Raw genomic sequence first — 17,239 nt, forward strand, 5'->3', positions numbered from 1 at the left:
TGTTTGATGACATCAGCAGTGAAACACTCACACAGTGCATGACTTCATACCACAGCAGAGGGGGATTTTTAGTCCCCCATGTGGAGAGCACCACCCTTTGTTCTTTGTTTCCTCGGTCAGGTGATAACCATCTCTGCTGTCCAGCTCAGCGGTGTTATGAGGCTGCCAGCTCTGCGCCCCCTGCCCACCTGGAAACCCCACCCAGCTTGATATAACACACTGATAAAAGGGAATGGTTTGACATACTACGACACACAAGCAGTCATAAACAGTTAAGAGTTAACGAAAAGGTGTTTTATTGAAGACCTCTAAAGCTATTGGGACTATGAACTGTCATAAAAGGCCTCTCTACAGAGGATCCCATTTTGATTTGCATCTTTTGTTGTCCTGAAAAATCCTGCTATAGATACATGCGACTTTGATTATAAAACAAACAAAAAGCATCATGTATTTGGATAGAGCTCTCTTCCATCTGCACATACTGATTCAATTAGGAACCCCAAATATGATCTTAAGATTATGAGTCATGGCGATGACCTTCAACTAAACTGGTGAAAACGAACATCAATTCAACTCCATGTCAGGGCAAAAACCCGACATGACTCACTGGTGCATGCAGACAGATACAAGACACCAAACACTCAATGATTAATGGCATAATCAAAAACAGATTACAAAGAAGCACATACTGCCCTGTAGGTACTGTATATATTTAATGCAGTTGTGTGGTGCAGGCAGCATAGCTATTTACATTCATCCACGACCAAGGTACATAACTTACTTCTAGCTATTCTTTATCATCTGAACACCGGTTCTTCATTTTCATTTGGAACGATTCCCAAAGTGTCAAACACAATATTAAGAGGAAAGACAGTCCTCCCAGTAAAGATACATACAATTCAACTTAGTGCGCTGATGAGTAGTGTGTAGGCCTGCTCATAATCACTGTTGCACTGGTTAAGGATGTCTTCTAGGAAGATCTTGGAGCAGTCTGGAAAGCTGTTCATCAGTTTCATCAAGGCCCAGTCATAGTCAGGCTCTGGGTCTGGAAAGGACACAGGAAAGCAATAATCTTCATAAAGCCCAATTGAATCATTATTGGTCCCACAAGGCCCCTGTTGAAAGAAGGTTCTTTGCTTGTCATGATATACAGTTCAGTACATCTTCTCTCATTCTTATGCATAACAGTTGGAGGTCTTATCACATATTTTATTATTTTCTTTTTGTGGATGAGCCAGAATAATCTGCTTTGTTGGACAAAATAAATTCTTCTCAGGTAATGGCACTAAAAGAAGAGTGAGAAATGTGGAGTTCCAAACGCTGCAGTAATTTCTTTGCAGAAAGCATGAAAGTTCTTGTGCCTGGCAGTTCTTCCCTACAAGTACCCACACCGTCCAGGATTGGACTCCCAGTGGTTTTTTCTGCCACAGGATGGTCAAGTCCCAGGGCCTGATAATTAGAAATGGAGGCCCGACAACAGTGAGGGATGGACTAGAGAAGCCATCACCCAACCAGGCAGGAGATTGCTTCGGGCAGGTAATGACAGAACGGAAAGACCTGATCAGCACACTGGTAAAATATAGACTGGGGCTGGCGCATACAACCTAAAATGGATTGAGGATGTTGTGGGATTCCAATATGCAGAACTGTGCCCACAGCGGCAGTGCCAGGACTGAAGGTTTGAAATATTCTTTGGTATTTTAGCTTTAACCTCGGACTGGTGAAATTGCCCCGCTGTGGCTGCTGTTTGGATGGGCAGCTAGTCAGCTATAAGGTAGGCCCAAAGCCTTACTACCAGACAGAGGAAAATACAGAAGCTGTAGTACTACTGTATGCTTGGCAGTCTCTGCCAACCCAATATTAGCTAACCCAGGCTGGTAGCGCTTGTTTTCTTTTAGGAAGATATTTTATCTTGCCCTTTGTCTCTCTGTTCATTTAGTATGGACATTTCAACAGAAGACACGTGCAGGCATTGAATTATACTCATCCCATACTTGCAAACCTATTATTATTATGGACCGATAATTTATCGGCTGTAATGGAATTATCGGGATAATTTATAATAACATAAATTTGCCATTATCGGCTGATAATTTATCTGCCCTGAAAAATATGGTGCCTCCCTACTTCTATTTACAATTAACTGCCAATTGAAAATGTCAAGCTCCCTGTATCTTTAATGTCATTTAAATAAACTTATAAATTCTCCAAGCAGTATAATGGTTAGTACAGTAGAAATAGTTTAGTATGCCCTCTCAGCTTTTATAAGATATTTTATTTCAACAAAGTAGCTTGGTTAACATAAATTCTAGGCATTAGCCACAACAATAAGCTAGTGAATGTGGGTTATCCCTTGCCTTACTAACTTACCATTTATATAGCCTATACATTTTGTGTACAATAAGCAACGTTTAGCAATTTGAGCCTAAATGCGTTTTCTTTGTTAAAGCATTTCTGTATCTTTGTTTCTTTATTTCTGCCCTTCTACTACTTCTACTACTCTAGTGTGAAGAGAAGATAGTCCCTGTACTGTAAATGACAAAGCTGATTGAACACTTTCACTCCAAACACCAATTCCTCAAACATTTCAACAATGCAATGACATGTATGCTCTATCTTTTACCAATGTCTATAGAAACCCATCAACTCATCAATTTTCCCCCTCCAATCAAAAATGAGAAGGGAGTTTCATTCCATGTAGCATGCCTGCGTGCAGTAGCAGGAAGTGCTTAAGTACAATAGGTAATGAACATGACGTTCTCTGTTTTGTGTTTTCTTTCTTCCATTGTGAGTGGCAGGTATTCATAAGTGTATGGCAGCCAGTCAGGTATCAAACTCAGTATGTCAATCCAGGCCAATTATATAAGGGCAGGACTGCTCCTCTTGGCATGTCTGTCTGGCTGCAGGCCGAGAGTCTGTCAGTCGAGCCTGGGTTCAGCGCTCCTGCAGAATTTCCCTCTCTGACTGACAGAAGCTTAATGAGTATGTTTGTGTGTGTGTAGGTGTCAGCCTTTTATGCGCTTGTTCTGTGGGTCCTGTCTGCAAACTCACAGTCTTAAATGTGTTTGATATATTGCTCAATCCATAGTAAGTAAAGGTTTGTGCCCAGAAAGAAGGGAAAATACTTTTTCTTAAACACACACACACACACACACACACACACACACACTTCCCACAAACTACAAGTATCAGCAGGATTTGAATGCCAGGAGCTACAGTATCACTACGTACCACGCATAACTTCCTGCCTACATTTCTGAAGCACCTAAAGCCTTTGATTTAACGCAGACTAAACAGACAATCACAGTCCTCTAAGAAAGGATGAGGTGGGCAACTCCTGTCACATGTCTGATTTAGGTTTGGTTAACCAGCGTTGAGCAGGACTAAAAAAAGGCGTGAGAAACAGTAGACAGGGTTATTCACCCATACACTCTCAGCTCACCCGCCTCCTCCGTCCAGCCGGAGCAACTCTGTTCTGGATCTGGGTCCAGGTGAGTGAAGGGCCGTTGTTGTCCTGGGGTTTTGGGCGGCTGGTGTCCAAAGTCTTCAGAGGCAAAACAGGGATACTCTGCCTCTTGAGTTCCTTCCCCTTTTGTCTCCCTCTCGCTCTCTCTGCCTCGACCCACGAGTTTGTCCAGAAAGGCAGAGTTCACCCTGTCAAAATATAATGAATCAAAAAAATGGTTCACATAAAACTAACTATTGCTGTACTTTATAACTCGGCATACTGGCAGGCTCTAAATGGCAGAGAGCGAGATGTGTTTGACAGCTTTTTAAACTTGTATGCCCATTGAAATATAGTGAGGTCAGTAAACTGCGCACAGCACACTTAACATTCACCGACCCAGCCAGCCTCTACTGGTTTTATTCCAAAAGGATGAACAAAACAAACGATTAATCTTAACTCCATGTTTGCCTGTGTTTGTATTCAGTCCTACATCTGTGCTCTGATGCATTTTAAAAAAATTTTTTTATGTTGCATAGTCAGACACATTTACTCATGTAAATGGAATATAAATGTTGTACATACCTCTTATGTTCTAGCTGTACTTCTCTCACGCTTTTTGACTCCTCTCTCTGTTTACCCGCCAAAGCCTCGCTCTGACAAAAAAGAGATTAGTCAAACTATAAAGGAAAAGATAGCTGACAGGGTAATATGCCCTTGGGAACTGAGAAAGAACAGAATCTTATCAGTATTGAATGTAAATGTCATTGTCAGGGCAGATAGTGCATACACAAGTGACCCACTGCACTCCTGATACAGAAGCCATTGGAGCTATAGTTTTAAGTGGAACATGCAGCCTATAGCATAGTAGATAAGGACTGTAGTTCCTGTGTTGTTCGGCAGTTCAGTCTGTACACAAGTGCCGCTGATTGAATTGTATTGTGCTCTGAGTTTAGCAGTCTGAAGTCTTGTTGATAGATCAACAATATACATACTTCGAGTTTACAGAATTGTGTGCATAGTTCAATTTTTTAGGGAGCATTTTTTTTGCCACAGACACCCAGTTTGTAATATTTTAATCAGTGGGCCATAGGCGCAATCTTCAAGATTGCCACTTTAAGGTTCCCTCAGAATGACTCAGTTACTATGGTGATCCACTAACGTTTCATCTAGCGCCATCAGCAGGTCAAAATTTTAAATCTGTCAAATACCTCAGCTGTACTTTGTGCTTAATGCTAATTAGCAGATGTTAGCATGCTAAACCACTAGATGTTAAATACATACTCATTCTTCAATCACTTTTCATACAAGCCAAATGTAACACAAAGTGCTTCACACATTAAAACACCCCTCCAAAGATAAGTTGTTAAGATAAGATTTAAACCAATTCAAAACAGTACTGGACTACCAGACTGTGGAGTCGACCTAAAAGAATGGAGTGATCTACTGTCTGTTTAATTGCGAGTACTGTGTTCTTTCTGGAATGCTCTCCCCCACACTCACACAGTTACACATGTCACACCTTGAAGCTGCCCAGTAAGACCAGTCTGATCTGTTGGCCTCTGACCAGCTGGAGGGATAAGAACCCCGCTACAAGGCGCCACAGAGGTGCCATCAACATTTCTGTTAGACATGAAGGATACACCCAGTGCATTTTGGTGGGGTAACACTGGATGCAAACATAACTTCTGTTACTTTGTTTATATGAAAACAGGGTGCCTTTAAAGGCACGGCTGGATTTAAGGTATTTGTAGATGCTAGATTGAATGTGATATCAGTGTCTTATGATCAGGGTGTTGAAATGAGATATTGCAACAACAAATGGCAAGACACAGCAAAGCAAATACATGCAACCAATAAGAACATAAAGCAACAAAGAGCATCTGTGCAGGGAGCTACTGTATAAAGAGGTTAACTGCATTAAGGGTGTGAGTAAAATAGCAGCATACCAGCAGCTGGAAAATATGCAAAATATGGAAATATACAGAGAAGTTCATTGTGTTTGTCGGCTGTATTTCACAATTATTAATTTGTGACACTTCCTGTATGCCCCATACTAAATATTTTGATATTAGCAGGCCAAAAGCAGCTACAAAGTTATTAACATGCTGTTGGTCAGTCTATAGTCCGTACAATGTAAAAATGTAAATATAATATATATATATAATATAATAAAAAAAATATACCTAGATGTACTGTGCACACACTTCTCCTTCATTTTCACTCTGTCCTAGGAGAGCTAATGGGGTCAGCGAGGCGGTTATTTAGGATGGCACTAAAAGGAAGAAGGAACACACAGCCCACCTGTGTGAGCACTGTGCTCCCATCAAAGCTTAGCATTACAATCTCCCACTCAGACACACACATACACACGCCCAGAAATAGAGGATATGAAGTAGAGATCAATCTGTCTTATGGAGCCATTGCTAAAAGAACAACAGATCCCAGGGTCCTGCTCAAAACCACATCAAGAAGTTTGACTTTTGCTGCTCCGTAGCCGCAAGCTTTCATCTCCTAATCTGTGACGTCTATCTGAGAGAGCTTCAGCCTCAGAGAGTCTGGAGAGAGAGGAGGGGAAGGGAAAGGGAAAGGAAAGGAAAGGACAAGATGGATGAGAGGAAAAGACAGAAGATGAGATAAGAGAAAACAAGGAGAGATGAGAAGACAAGAAAGGAGACAAAAAGTTGAGGAGCTGAGATGAGAGGAGACAAAGTGAGTCGAGGTGTAGTGAGATGAGAAGGCAGGGAGAGGTGAGTCTTTGTTGCTGTCTGTAACCCTGGTATCATCCGGTGAAGAACTGTATCATCCATTTAGCCTGTCCCACCATAACAGAGACTTCTTTATTACTGTAACAGACTCCTTTCTGTTTTTCTCTACACCATAGTTTGACCCAAGGTCTCTCTCTCTCTCTCACCACTGACTTGCCTGGTGAAAGATTTGCATCAGGTCCGTGTGAGAAAAAGAGAGCGAAAGAGAGAGAAAAGAAATGCACAACAATGAGAAAAGCCCCGAAAGAAAACATTTCCTCGGTCCACCGAGGGAGCTGCGTGTGCAGTTTTAACAGTGTTGTCAGTCACCACATAATACTCTCGCAGCAGAATACAGCGTGTCCTCGGGCCGTTTCCTGCACACACTCTGGTATCACTGACAGACACTGGGCTGGGCGGAGGAGCACAGACACCATTAGCACTGTGTCTGACTCTCTGACAGAAGCTGTCAACACTCTCTAATAAATGTATGTTTTCTGAGCTAAGAATAACTGTGACCTCTTCACATTTAATTTACAGCAACTATTGATTTTAAGATTTACAGCAGCAATTAGCCAAAAAAGGTTGTTGATTAAGACAAAAGTTATTTACAACTGGCTGCCCCCTTTGGCTGATGGGGCATGCGATTGGGTGGTGAAGAGCTTGGGTTCCCTCCAGGTACTTTTACTAGCGCAGGTTATTCCACTCCATTCTGACTATTGCAGACTCCTCACGGTCATGTCATGTTGTGTCTCTGCTCAGCGTGAACTCTGGGAAGTCCCTTGAACTCCATGAAAGCCTTTCACTCATTCCCTCACAGGAAAACCAACAGGCCGAGAGGAAGAGAAAAGGAAGCAGGGAGAAAAAAGGGAGGAGCAGACAGACAGACAGCATTAAGAGGCAGAAAAAAAGAGAGGAGAGACAGCGGCTCTATTCCTCTGTGTATTTACACGTCCATTTACTCAACTCTGAGCTTGCTGTACTGCTATGTGCCCCGGCTCTGACCAGGGGGATCTGGCTCCGCACCCCACCCGGCCTATCGGGGATAGCGCTTAATACCCACGCTGCCCTGAATGATGAAAACTCTGCACCCAAGAGTATTTACTCAGAAAACAGATTACAAAGGCAGATCTATTGGTGTGACTTACCACAGAGCTTCAGTCTCCGACCCCACAGCCACAGATATGAGACTCTGAACCCTGAGACCCATAGAGCAAGAGTGTGTGTCTGCATACAGCGTCTACATGCACACACACTGATGCACAGAGCCGCGTTTACAAACAAAGCATGTGAAAGCACATATAAGAGCACACACGCACATTATGTGGTTGCTGGCTTACCCTAGATGACGTGTGTGTGGCACTGCCGGATGCCGGCGGACCCGGGGCTCTCCTCTCAAACCTCTGCAGGAAAGTCTCAGTTGTCCTGCAATAAATATACACATTACATCCTCGCAGATACACATGTCAAAAAGGCAAACAGTATTGTTTACTCCGCAGACACTCCACAGGCCTGGGATGCCGACAGTACTGGAGTCCCACAAAGTTGACCAAGTTTGTTTGTCCCTCTCTGACACTGCCCTCCCCGCTCACAAGCATCTGATCCGCTCTGCTGTCTCACTCCATCTCCTTAGCCCTGTTTCTAAATCTCTTCATTGTTTCTTTAGGTTCACACTTTGGTCTGCTGTCTCCTCTTTTTGTTTCTCTTGTCAGGGAGCCAGAGATGCTACTTAACAAGCAATTTTCCTCAGAGCCGACCATGTATAATATTCCAATAACATCTTGGGGTAATTGATTTAAAGTGGTCTGAGAACATGGCATGGAAACCGTGTGTAGACAGTAGACACTCTGCATCATTATATATATACAAGGGGTGTGGAGTATGGAGACATAGGCATTCATCAGGTGCTAAAAGTCAGTCACCCTACTAACTTTGACGGTTCCCTGACTGAGCAAGCTCAGCATGGACGGCTCTGGCCCTTTGCTTCTTGGCAGTCCTGACCCTACCAGCTCCCAGCAGAGCCGTGGGAGGAGCTGAGGCAGGCTGAATAAAGCTTGGTTACTGAAACCTGTCAATGTGTCACTCAAAGCGGAAATACCTTAATTATGCAGAACTTTAAGCCTTAATATAATTTAAACAGGTGAGTTATATAAAAATTCCTACACTGATGTCATGAATGGGGAAATTAGCTCTAGAGACCAAAACGTTTTTTTGTACAAGACTGTAAACATGTTTATTTCCGCTGTAAAGTTTTTAAAATTTTAATATGGGGCCTTATGGGGATTGACTCACTGCTGGAGCCAGCCTCAAGTGGCTGTTAGAGGAACTGCAGTTGGCTTTACTTGCAGCCACAGAGGTTGCCACATGGTTAACGCGCGGTGTTGAGTGAAATGTTTCAAATTATTGGAATGAAATTTGGGCATAAAACTAATTACACAAGCCTCAGCTTTACTCAGCAAATGTGAGCATGCTACCATTCTAAACTATCCTTTTTTACAATAGCAGAAAACCAGCATTACCACTGCTAACAAGTTTGAATAGGTAAGAGAGGGCAATCAGAGGTGAACCTTGTGTCGCATGTCTTTATGCCCCGCCTGACATTTAAAACTGATACGCCCTGTTTTCCCTTTTTCTGCCAACCGAAAGTGCAGGTTACTAAAACTCCACTGATAATTATAGGTCAGCAGAGGATCAGACATTGGGCGCTTTCTTTGTAAAGGGCTGGAGATTGTGTCATTTGATGCTACATCTATGACTAAGATTCATTGCAAAGCAAGAAAGAACACAACACAGCACAGCAAACAACACAATACCGCACGGTGACAGTGATGAGACCCAAGTGAACCTGATCCAGGGCTGACCTGAGGTGATCCTGCTTGTGCAGCTCCCTCCTTCTCTGCTCCTCCTGTCGCCTCCTCTCCTCCTGGCGCTCAGCCTGCAATGCATCACAGTCAACAGTCAACCTACAGCACACAACCGGATGCATGGCATGCGGCCACCATCCAAGTCAATACTACATGAGTGATATGTATCTCAATCTCCTTTGATAGACTTAAGTTACCAGTTACACATTCAACATTCTAGGTATGTCCCCATCTGATCTCAAAGATTGGTATCGGGTCTTATCCAGGCATTTTTTGACAGGCTCAGATTGTTATCATCAAGTGTGTGACAACATTCCGGAAATCCCTACAGATGGGGGACCTTTCTGCTAAAGAGTAAGATCCTTTTTGTTTTACTGCAGCTGCACTAAGTGAAACTGTGATAAGAGCCATATTTGTTTTAGGTGCAGTAGGCAACCTTTTGTAATATTTGCTGACAGTCACTATATCCTGACAGTTGTAGCACGACACAGATAATCTGTGGGAAAAAAATTCCTCATTTCCAGGTTGTCAGTATTTGACTTTCTTATATCTGATTGGTTGTTTTCATTCGGACACAATGGATTTTTGCAAATGCCATTAGGAGCACCAGGAGGAGCCAGAGGAAGCTGTTTTTTTGTCCCTTAGTTACATTTTCATTTTGAGATTTTATTCTGGCACCAGTGATGTGTGCATCCTGACCACGTGAGTTGTTACAGTGTGTATTTACTGTAAAACAGGATATTTCTACACTACAAGATTAAGAGGTTGGCTGAGTCCAGGAGCAGGGATCAGCTGTAGTATACTCAGTTTTATGGTCTGTATGGATGTACTCATGATCCAGAGGCATGTCTTTGCCAGCCTCTTGTTAGATCACGTCTATAGACTAAGAAGAGGCTCTTTTGTATAAATCTGTTTGTGAGCTGGATTACCAGTACATTCCTATGGTTTAATAGAGGTCATGGCGCAACAGGGAAAGGTCTGTGGAATACCGCTTTGGTCTTCAGCATTATCCACATAGCTGTAACAGTCCATTAACCACTATTAGACCAAGAGCTGGGCCAGAGGTGGAGTAGAACATGTCTGAGAATAGTGAGGAGCCATCTTTGGTGGATGAAAACACGTGACCATTTATCAGGTTGTTCTCATGGCTTTAATGCCGGGTGTGTGAGGGAGGACTGCTCTGAGACACATGGACCTGCCATAACTCACATGGTTGCTTGACTCTACTGACATCTAGAGGTGAAAAATAATATTGTTTCTCCCTGAGGGAAGACAAACAAGTTCCATATCGTGGAAGGGTGACACCCCAGAGTGGAATGTTTCAAAGGGACTGTATATGTGCATACAAATACAAAAATCCCCTAAATCTATCTACCCAGGCATATATCCATACCCATAGCATTTTATCTATTGATCAATTAGTGGTTTGGACCATAAAATGTCAGAAAACGGTAAAAAAAATCAGTGTTTCCCAAAGCCCAACCTGATGTCCTCAAATGTCTAATTTAGTCCACAACCCAAAGATATTCAGTTTACTGTCATATAGGACAAAAGAAACCAGAAAATATTCACATTTGAGAAGCTGGAATTAGAATTTAACCTTTTAACCAATTCATTGATTATCAAAATAGTTGCCTTCTTATCTTTGGCTCACACAAAAGTGCAACAACATCAACTGGTTAAAACTAACTGCTGAAACTGCAGAGACTGAAAGATCAGTTCATGCAAAGTGATCCCAGAAACATTACGTCATGTGATATTTACGCAGAACTTAAACAAGAGCTTAAATTGGAGAGGTGTTTGTTGTACAAAAAACAAAAGTACCAATTTTAGAGTGAACAACACCAGAATTCCTAAAGTCACTGGGAGAAGGGCTGGATAGAACCCAGAGGGTCTGCAACCTTTGTAATCACAATCATATTTTGTTTGAATGTGAGAATATAATTATAATGAATTATAGAGAAAGATATTTGCTAAAGTATTATTTAAACCATCCATCTATGTTTACAAAAATGTAGCTACAATCAGATGAGCCTGAAGTTATTTGTAAAACTAGGAGCCTTTCTGATGAAGGTCCTTCCTTTGTTTAAGTAACATTTGTTGTACTTTAGCCACGCACTTGTTATTACTCTATATTCTGTTTATGCTGCATGTGATCATGGTCGCACGCAGCATAAACAGAATATAGTTAGGTAGTTTTGGCTAAAAGCTAATGCTAGCAAAACGCTAGCCAATTTACATCAATCACTAGTTAAATAGCTAAAGTTTTGCTAACTTTTTCAGAGATAAAACCTGATTCTACATATATCACTAAGCACATAGCCTAACAAAGTGCAGGAAAGGAGAAAGTTGAATGAGGTTCTGAGTGACTCTTGCTCAACTATTATTGGAGCACAGAGCAAAAGGGGCGGGACTTCAGTAGGGTCAATAACACCGATAACTGAACTTTCTGAACTTAAACTGTCAATGTAGATGAAATGGTAGAGCTGTTGTATTGGATTGCTTTAGATTGTACATGTGTACCTAATGCAGTACGGGGCTCACTGAAGTGTAGATGAGCTGGACCTGACTTGCTTCAATATTTTTGCTTGCCACTCATCACTGTGACACTAATAATCAGACTCAGCTCTTAAAAAAACTTTTATATTATACATTATTCCTGTTGTTTTAATCTTGGTCTCACCAGTTGCCTCTGCTGGGCTTTCTTCCTCTGCAACTCCTCCTCCTCTTCTTGTCTCCTCCTCTTGTCCAGATCCTCCTTTCTCAGCTTCAAACAACAGATTAGACTTGAAATATTTCTTTGTGGTTCAGAAATCACAGAAGGGGTTAGAAAAGCAGAAGGTAACGCATCATCTCAAACGTGGTATGTCTTAGCACACTGTACACTTATTCATAGAGCACATACCTTCTTCTCCAGTTTGGAGCAACGTAAGTCTGTAAGCTGCCTCTGCCGGGCTTCAGCCAGTGTTACATTCCCACCTTGATACATTAAACAGAAATTTGCAAGGGAAAACAAAGTAAGAATTAGTTATAAGAAGTTATACAAATAGTTGAAGATGATTTGCATTTGAGGCAAATGTGAGAGGAGAGATGTGTGTGCTGGCTCACCCAGTCTCTCTGGATTCAGGTGCACAGGCTGGGGTCTGTTTGCCTCTTTCCATCTCTCAAGATCCTCTTCTTCTTTTTTAGCCACTACAGCAAAATAAACCTTCATTACTTAGAAAAGAGATTTCAGCATGTATGAAGATTAAACTAAACAGCAGGTAGGATGGGCTGCATACTCGATTTAATCTTGTTTCGCCGAGATTCATTCGGTGGGATCACGGTGAATCCACCTGAGCTGAGACAAGGACAGACAGAAAGAGCTTGTTAGTCATGGCCAAGGGGGGGCTCAACCAGTACATGGGGCTGCAAAGAAAATACTTGATTTTTATGACTTCATAAAACATCAATCAATCAACTAGAACAAATGAGGGAGAATCCATGGTTATTGTTTGAGCGTGGCATATTCCACAGCGCTTGATTAGAAACTGCAACCCCCCCCACTCTCTCTCTTTTTTTAATATTTCTGAAGCTTTTACTGCTCCAGCTGTCGTAACTCCGAACAAAAGACAATGTTGTTGATTTCTAAAGTTTCCCTGCTGGACACAAGATGTCTCCTACTTCACTGTAAAGTCCATTCTCAGTGGATGTGCACTGGTGGATTCAAGTTTCTACATCACACTGTACAAGTTGATACTGGACCACGACTGACTTCCTGACTATTTGTGATGTCACAAATCCTGCTGGTAAAATCTGATTTTCAATGAGCTCAGAGAAACTTTCCACTTTCAGCAGATGAATGTGAAAACATCCTTCTAGTGTCAAACTCTGCACAGACAGCATTCAAACAGCACACTGTAGGAACAAGAACAAACACTGATTTCTGAACTTAACCTTTACATATTTCTTTATTTAAACATAGGAAAATACTAAAATGCTTAACACAGATTTGTGATGTGGCTATAGCGCCCTCTAGCCCCAAGTGTAGCGCTGTGCATGTTAGTCATTAAATATGCTGTGCATTCTGTAACACCCACAGCACTAAGTATCAAGAACTGTTACAGTAGTAACAGAATGCTTGGTTTACATTCTTTATATTTACTGATATAATCGTAATAATAATAACAATAATATTTGGGTTAAATATGGTTCTAAGGCAAAGTTCAAGTCAACTACAGCCTTTGTATTTGGTGGCGTGGATCAATGTAGCATGTTTTTAGTATCAGACAGCAGGCTTTTTTCTGCTTACGTCTGGGTCATGACCTGAGAGATAAACACAAGCTTTTCAAACGTATATGTTGATTTCTGTTCTTTGGATTTTTACACAGTACTATAGGTATAAGTATAGGGATGCAGGATAATTATTGGGGCCAATAATAGGACATGTATATTATAGTGTATAATTCTGATTATTGAATTACAGCAGATCAATTATTGGTTGATAATAGTTATTATTTTGAATTGTCATACAATACGTGTGATAGGCTTTATGTTCTATGAAAGCTAAAATATGTATGTGAAGTCTTTTGATGTACTTTACTAAAAAGAATAAATGAACATTTAAAGAGTCAGAACTGTTGTTTGTTGTTGTTAAAGGTTATTAAATCCTCCATATTTACTCTCTACATCTCAGCATTTCTTGCCATCAGCTGTGTAAGAACTACAGGATATGAACTTCTTTTTAGACTATAAAGTGAAATTTGTTGGGGTCTGTAGCACTACAGTACTTCATTACAATGCTGTTTGTCACATTTTACATTAATTAAACAAATGTTATGTTGGCATACATTTTACTTTTACTCCATTATATTTCTTATTATATTTAATTAATATAACAGCCATAGTTAGTTTAAACATATCATCAGTCTATAAAGAAAAAGTACTCATCAGTATGCAAAGCTGTTAAAATGAACTCTTTGAACCTTGTCCAGCTACAACAATAAAATGCTGCTTACAGTAATAATAATCCTAGTATGACGCTGCAATCAAGTGAGACAGATCTTTGAAAGTAAGTTGCTCTAGCTGCTGTGGTTTGTCATCAGTGTTATAAGTAGTGTAAATCAACAATAATAGGATTTTAGTCATTAGTACTGTACTTGTAGTAATGTACATTTCTAGTAGCCTATTGTTTATGGTGTAGCCTATGATAATGACACAGGACAGCCAACACAAGGGCTTTAGTTGTTAAAACATTTAACCAAAAGAAATTGAAATTGGTAGGATAAGCATGCATCACATTCAGGCTTGGGGAGTAAGGGATTACATGTAACTGAGCTATGTAGTTAGGATACAAAAAAGGTAACTAATCCATTAAAGTTACAGAAAAAAAGATTAGTGTTAGATTAACTGTTAGTTAACTGTAACAGTTAACAGGAACATTTACATTTTGATTATTTAACAGGATTACAGTTTTACTTTAAAAATAAACTGAGCAGAGGACACGTTCCATTCACAGATGTTACTGGAAGTTACGAGAGACAGTGAAGGCACCGTTTCTCTCTCCAGTCAGAGGAAATGAAAGCGAAAGGGAGCCGCAGGGAGTCACCGCCGCTAGCCGCCTTTATAAACGAAACATTAGCAGTAAATAAATGTAGCTCTGAAGACAACTATTTCTTGTATCATTAAAAAGTAACAGTGAATGTCTGTGGTGCTTCAGTTGTGTCACAATATCGTGTCAGACTGGAGGTAATGTTCATTTTAGTGAAACAGAACTTACTACTGTGGCTGTCTGTCTGTCGCAGCAGCTCTCCCGCCTTCAGGTGCATCTCGGTGGGGATTGTCAGCGGTCTGCTCGGTAGCTGGGACCCCTGGGTGGCTGTCTCTGAGGGGGTCAGAGCCGGTCCTGTTCAGCTGGTTTCTAGTGTCTCTCTGGTTGTGGTTAGGGTCCATAATCACTGACCGGCTCCTGCTGTCTGCCTGTCTGTCTGTCTGCCTGTCTGTCTGTCTGACCGGCCGTACAGTCTTGTCGTTCTATTCTTAGTGCAGTTTTCTTTCACATGGACTATATAGTGAGTAAACAACAGTCAGCTCCAATTTAGAGCAGTGGGAGGGTTTTAATGCCATAGCGCCATCTGCTGGAATAACAGGCAGAGGGCGGCACATGAAGTTAGAGCTGTGTTCAGTAAAGTGCTGAAAGATATCTCCAGCCTCCACTAGGAATGGTTTTTAGACAGTATTTACTGTCTACATTGTTTGTACGTATATGTATAACTGTAGTTTGGAGAGGCACCTGGCTGCAGACCTCCACTGTCAGGACAGGAAATGCACGGGATACATTTCAAAATAAAATCGCGAATGCACTTCCGGTTGAATCGCTTTCCTTACATATGCATTAATTAGTAAACAATATGACGTAAAATCTATCAATTACTTGTCTATAGTATGTATCGTTTTTATTTATATAGTAAACTTTTGTTTTGTTTGTCATTTTTGTTCTGTGTTTTCCTTTAATGTTGCACATGAGCCCCAACCTGGGCATTTTGATTTATTCTGTCCAAACAGACATCCATAAACTGTATTAATTCAAAGAAAAAAATAAAGCTTTTGATTTGGACAATTGAAGCATTGGCCTTTGTCTTTTTTAAAACACTTCTCATTAATGATTGCCATATGTAGACTAATATACACTGCACTGCCTAACTTTACAACTCAGTCATGAAAAACAAACGGTGATATGACTCAGGGCTCAATTGTCTTTGTAGTCTACTATAAAGCTGAGGATCCTGAAAAGAGGAGGTCAAATAGTTGATCAATGAAAACAATGTAGGGCAGGAATAACATTGGTCAGTGCACACATTTCCTTTTAAGTTATTACTCATATTCATAAGCCAACATCTCATAAGATGTCATAGGCCTATAAATTTTATTGTGTGCTATACAGTATATACAGTACTTCGCTGCCTTTTCATTATCATTTAACTTCGACTTTATTGCACTGCTCTTTTTCTATATTTTTTTTCAATTTGTTTTTCTGTTGTATTATTCTGTATTTTTATTCTTAACCACCATACATTTTATTTTTGGTTCTAACTATGCGAATTATGTTCTTGTGCTGCTGGAACACCTAAGTACCAATAGATACAACCCTAACTCTTGATATCTACAGTATAATCCCAATGAATTATTAAGGGATCAATGAGAAAAACATAAAAAACACACCAAGTCACAACATGATCACACCTCACAGTGGAGGTGTGCAGCCCGGACCTCGTGGTAGTTTATTTTGTTGAGCTATTGTTTATTTATGCTTTTTGTGTGTATTGAAAAGTAATATCAGAGTCAGTTTCCGTGTATGTGTGCATGTACCTGGCCAATAAAAGGGGGTTTGATTCGGGTTAGATATAGATGTATCTTTCTTATGGTTATTTCTGCCTTTCTTAATTTATTTTATTTAGTTTTTATTATAGCTTTTATTAAATACTATCATTATGGCTATTATTGTGTTTAATTGTATTTTTTATCATTGTATTGTATTTCTAAATGTATTTCATTTATATTCCATTGGGTCTTATCAGTCATCTGTGAAGCACTTTGAATTGCACTAAACTGTATGAAAGGTACCATACAAATAAAGTTTGATAGATTGATTGATTATTGTCCTGTATATGTCATATCCCTGTATTACTACTTAGGCCATTGTTTCTCAACCACAGGGTCTGTGGACCTCTAGGGGTCATTGAGCCAGTTCCAGGGGTCCCCAGACAAATGTGGAATATTGTAATTTCATAATTATATAATTGACTAGAAGTTAGCCCAGTGACAGACTGTATAAGAATGACTGTCATTCATACTCTTCATCTGCCAATCTGCAGTACTGACAGTTATGGAATAACTACATTTGATCAGACGGGATCCCAGAGAATACAACAAATCTGGGTCAGCAGCCTGGTGTGCATCAATTTGGGGTTCCTTGACACCAAAAAGGCCAAGAAGCACTAACATAGGTCTGTACATAAGACCTCAACCTTAAGCCTACTGTAGTGCATAATACTCAGTGTAAAGTTCATTTCCTTTTGATCAAAACATACATTAAATGGATCGTGATAGAAGATATTATTGTCTTGTGTTATTTATCTATATGTAATATCTATTGAACAGTAGGATCAGTGGCAGGTTCCTGTCCTGTTTTATGTCGTTTCCAT

General features: G+C 40.5%; 1 protein-coding gene across 1 annotated transcript; it reads right to left on the bottom strand.

Annotated features, from left to right (window-relative positions):
• Nucleotides 1-272: 272 nt before the first annotated feature.
• Nucleotides 273-15,146, bottom strand: epsti1 (epithelial stromal interaction 1). The gene is made up of 10 exons (XM_051403326.1): nt 14,815-15,146; nt 12,338-12,396; nt 12,165-12,248; nt 11,962-12,035; nt 11,740-11,823; nt 9,054-9,127; nt 7,533-7,617; nt 4,031-4,101; nt 3,443-3,654; nt 273-1,045 (listed from the first exon to the last, which is right to left on the bottom strand). The coding sequence occupies exons 1-10, from the start codon at nt 14,985-14,987 to the stop codon at nt 900-902; spliced, it is 1,062 nt and encodes a 353-aa protein (XP_051259286.1). The 5' UTR covers nt 14,988-15,146; the 3' UTR covers nt 273-899.
• Between the last annotated feature and the right edge of the window lie 2,093 nt (nt 15,147-17,239).

This window comes from Dicentrarchus labrax, unplaced genomic scaffold, assembly GCF_905237075.1.
Source record: "Dicentrarchus labrax unplaced genomic scaffold, dlabrax2021, whole genome shotgun sequence".
NCBI classification, from domain to species: Eukaryota; Metazoa; Chordata; class Actinopteri; family Moronidae; genus Dicentrarchus; species Dicentrarchus labrax.

Bases quoted from the DNA above. Each gene is read 5' to 3' on its own strand.
- epsti1 (XM_051403326.1), bottom strand. From the start codon at position 14,987: ATGGACCCTAACCACAACCAGAGAGACACTAGAAACCAGCTGAACAGG. The intron at 11,824-11,961 runs GTATGTGCTCTA...TGTTGTTTGAAG, and splicing joins GCTCCAAACTGGAGAAGAAG to CTGAGAAAGGAGGATCTGGA. The intron at 1,046-3,442 runs GTGAGCTGAGAG...TGTCCTTTCCAG, and splicing joins CGGCTGGACGGAGGAGGCGG to ACCCAGAGCCTGACTATGAC.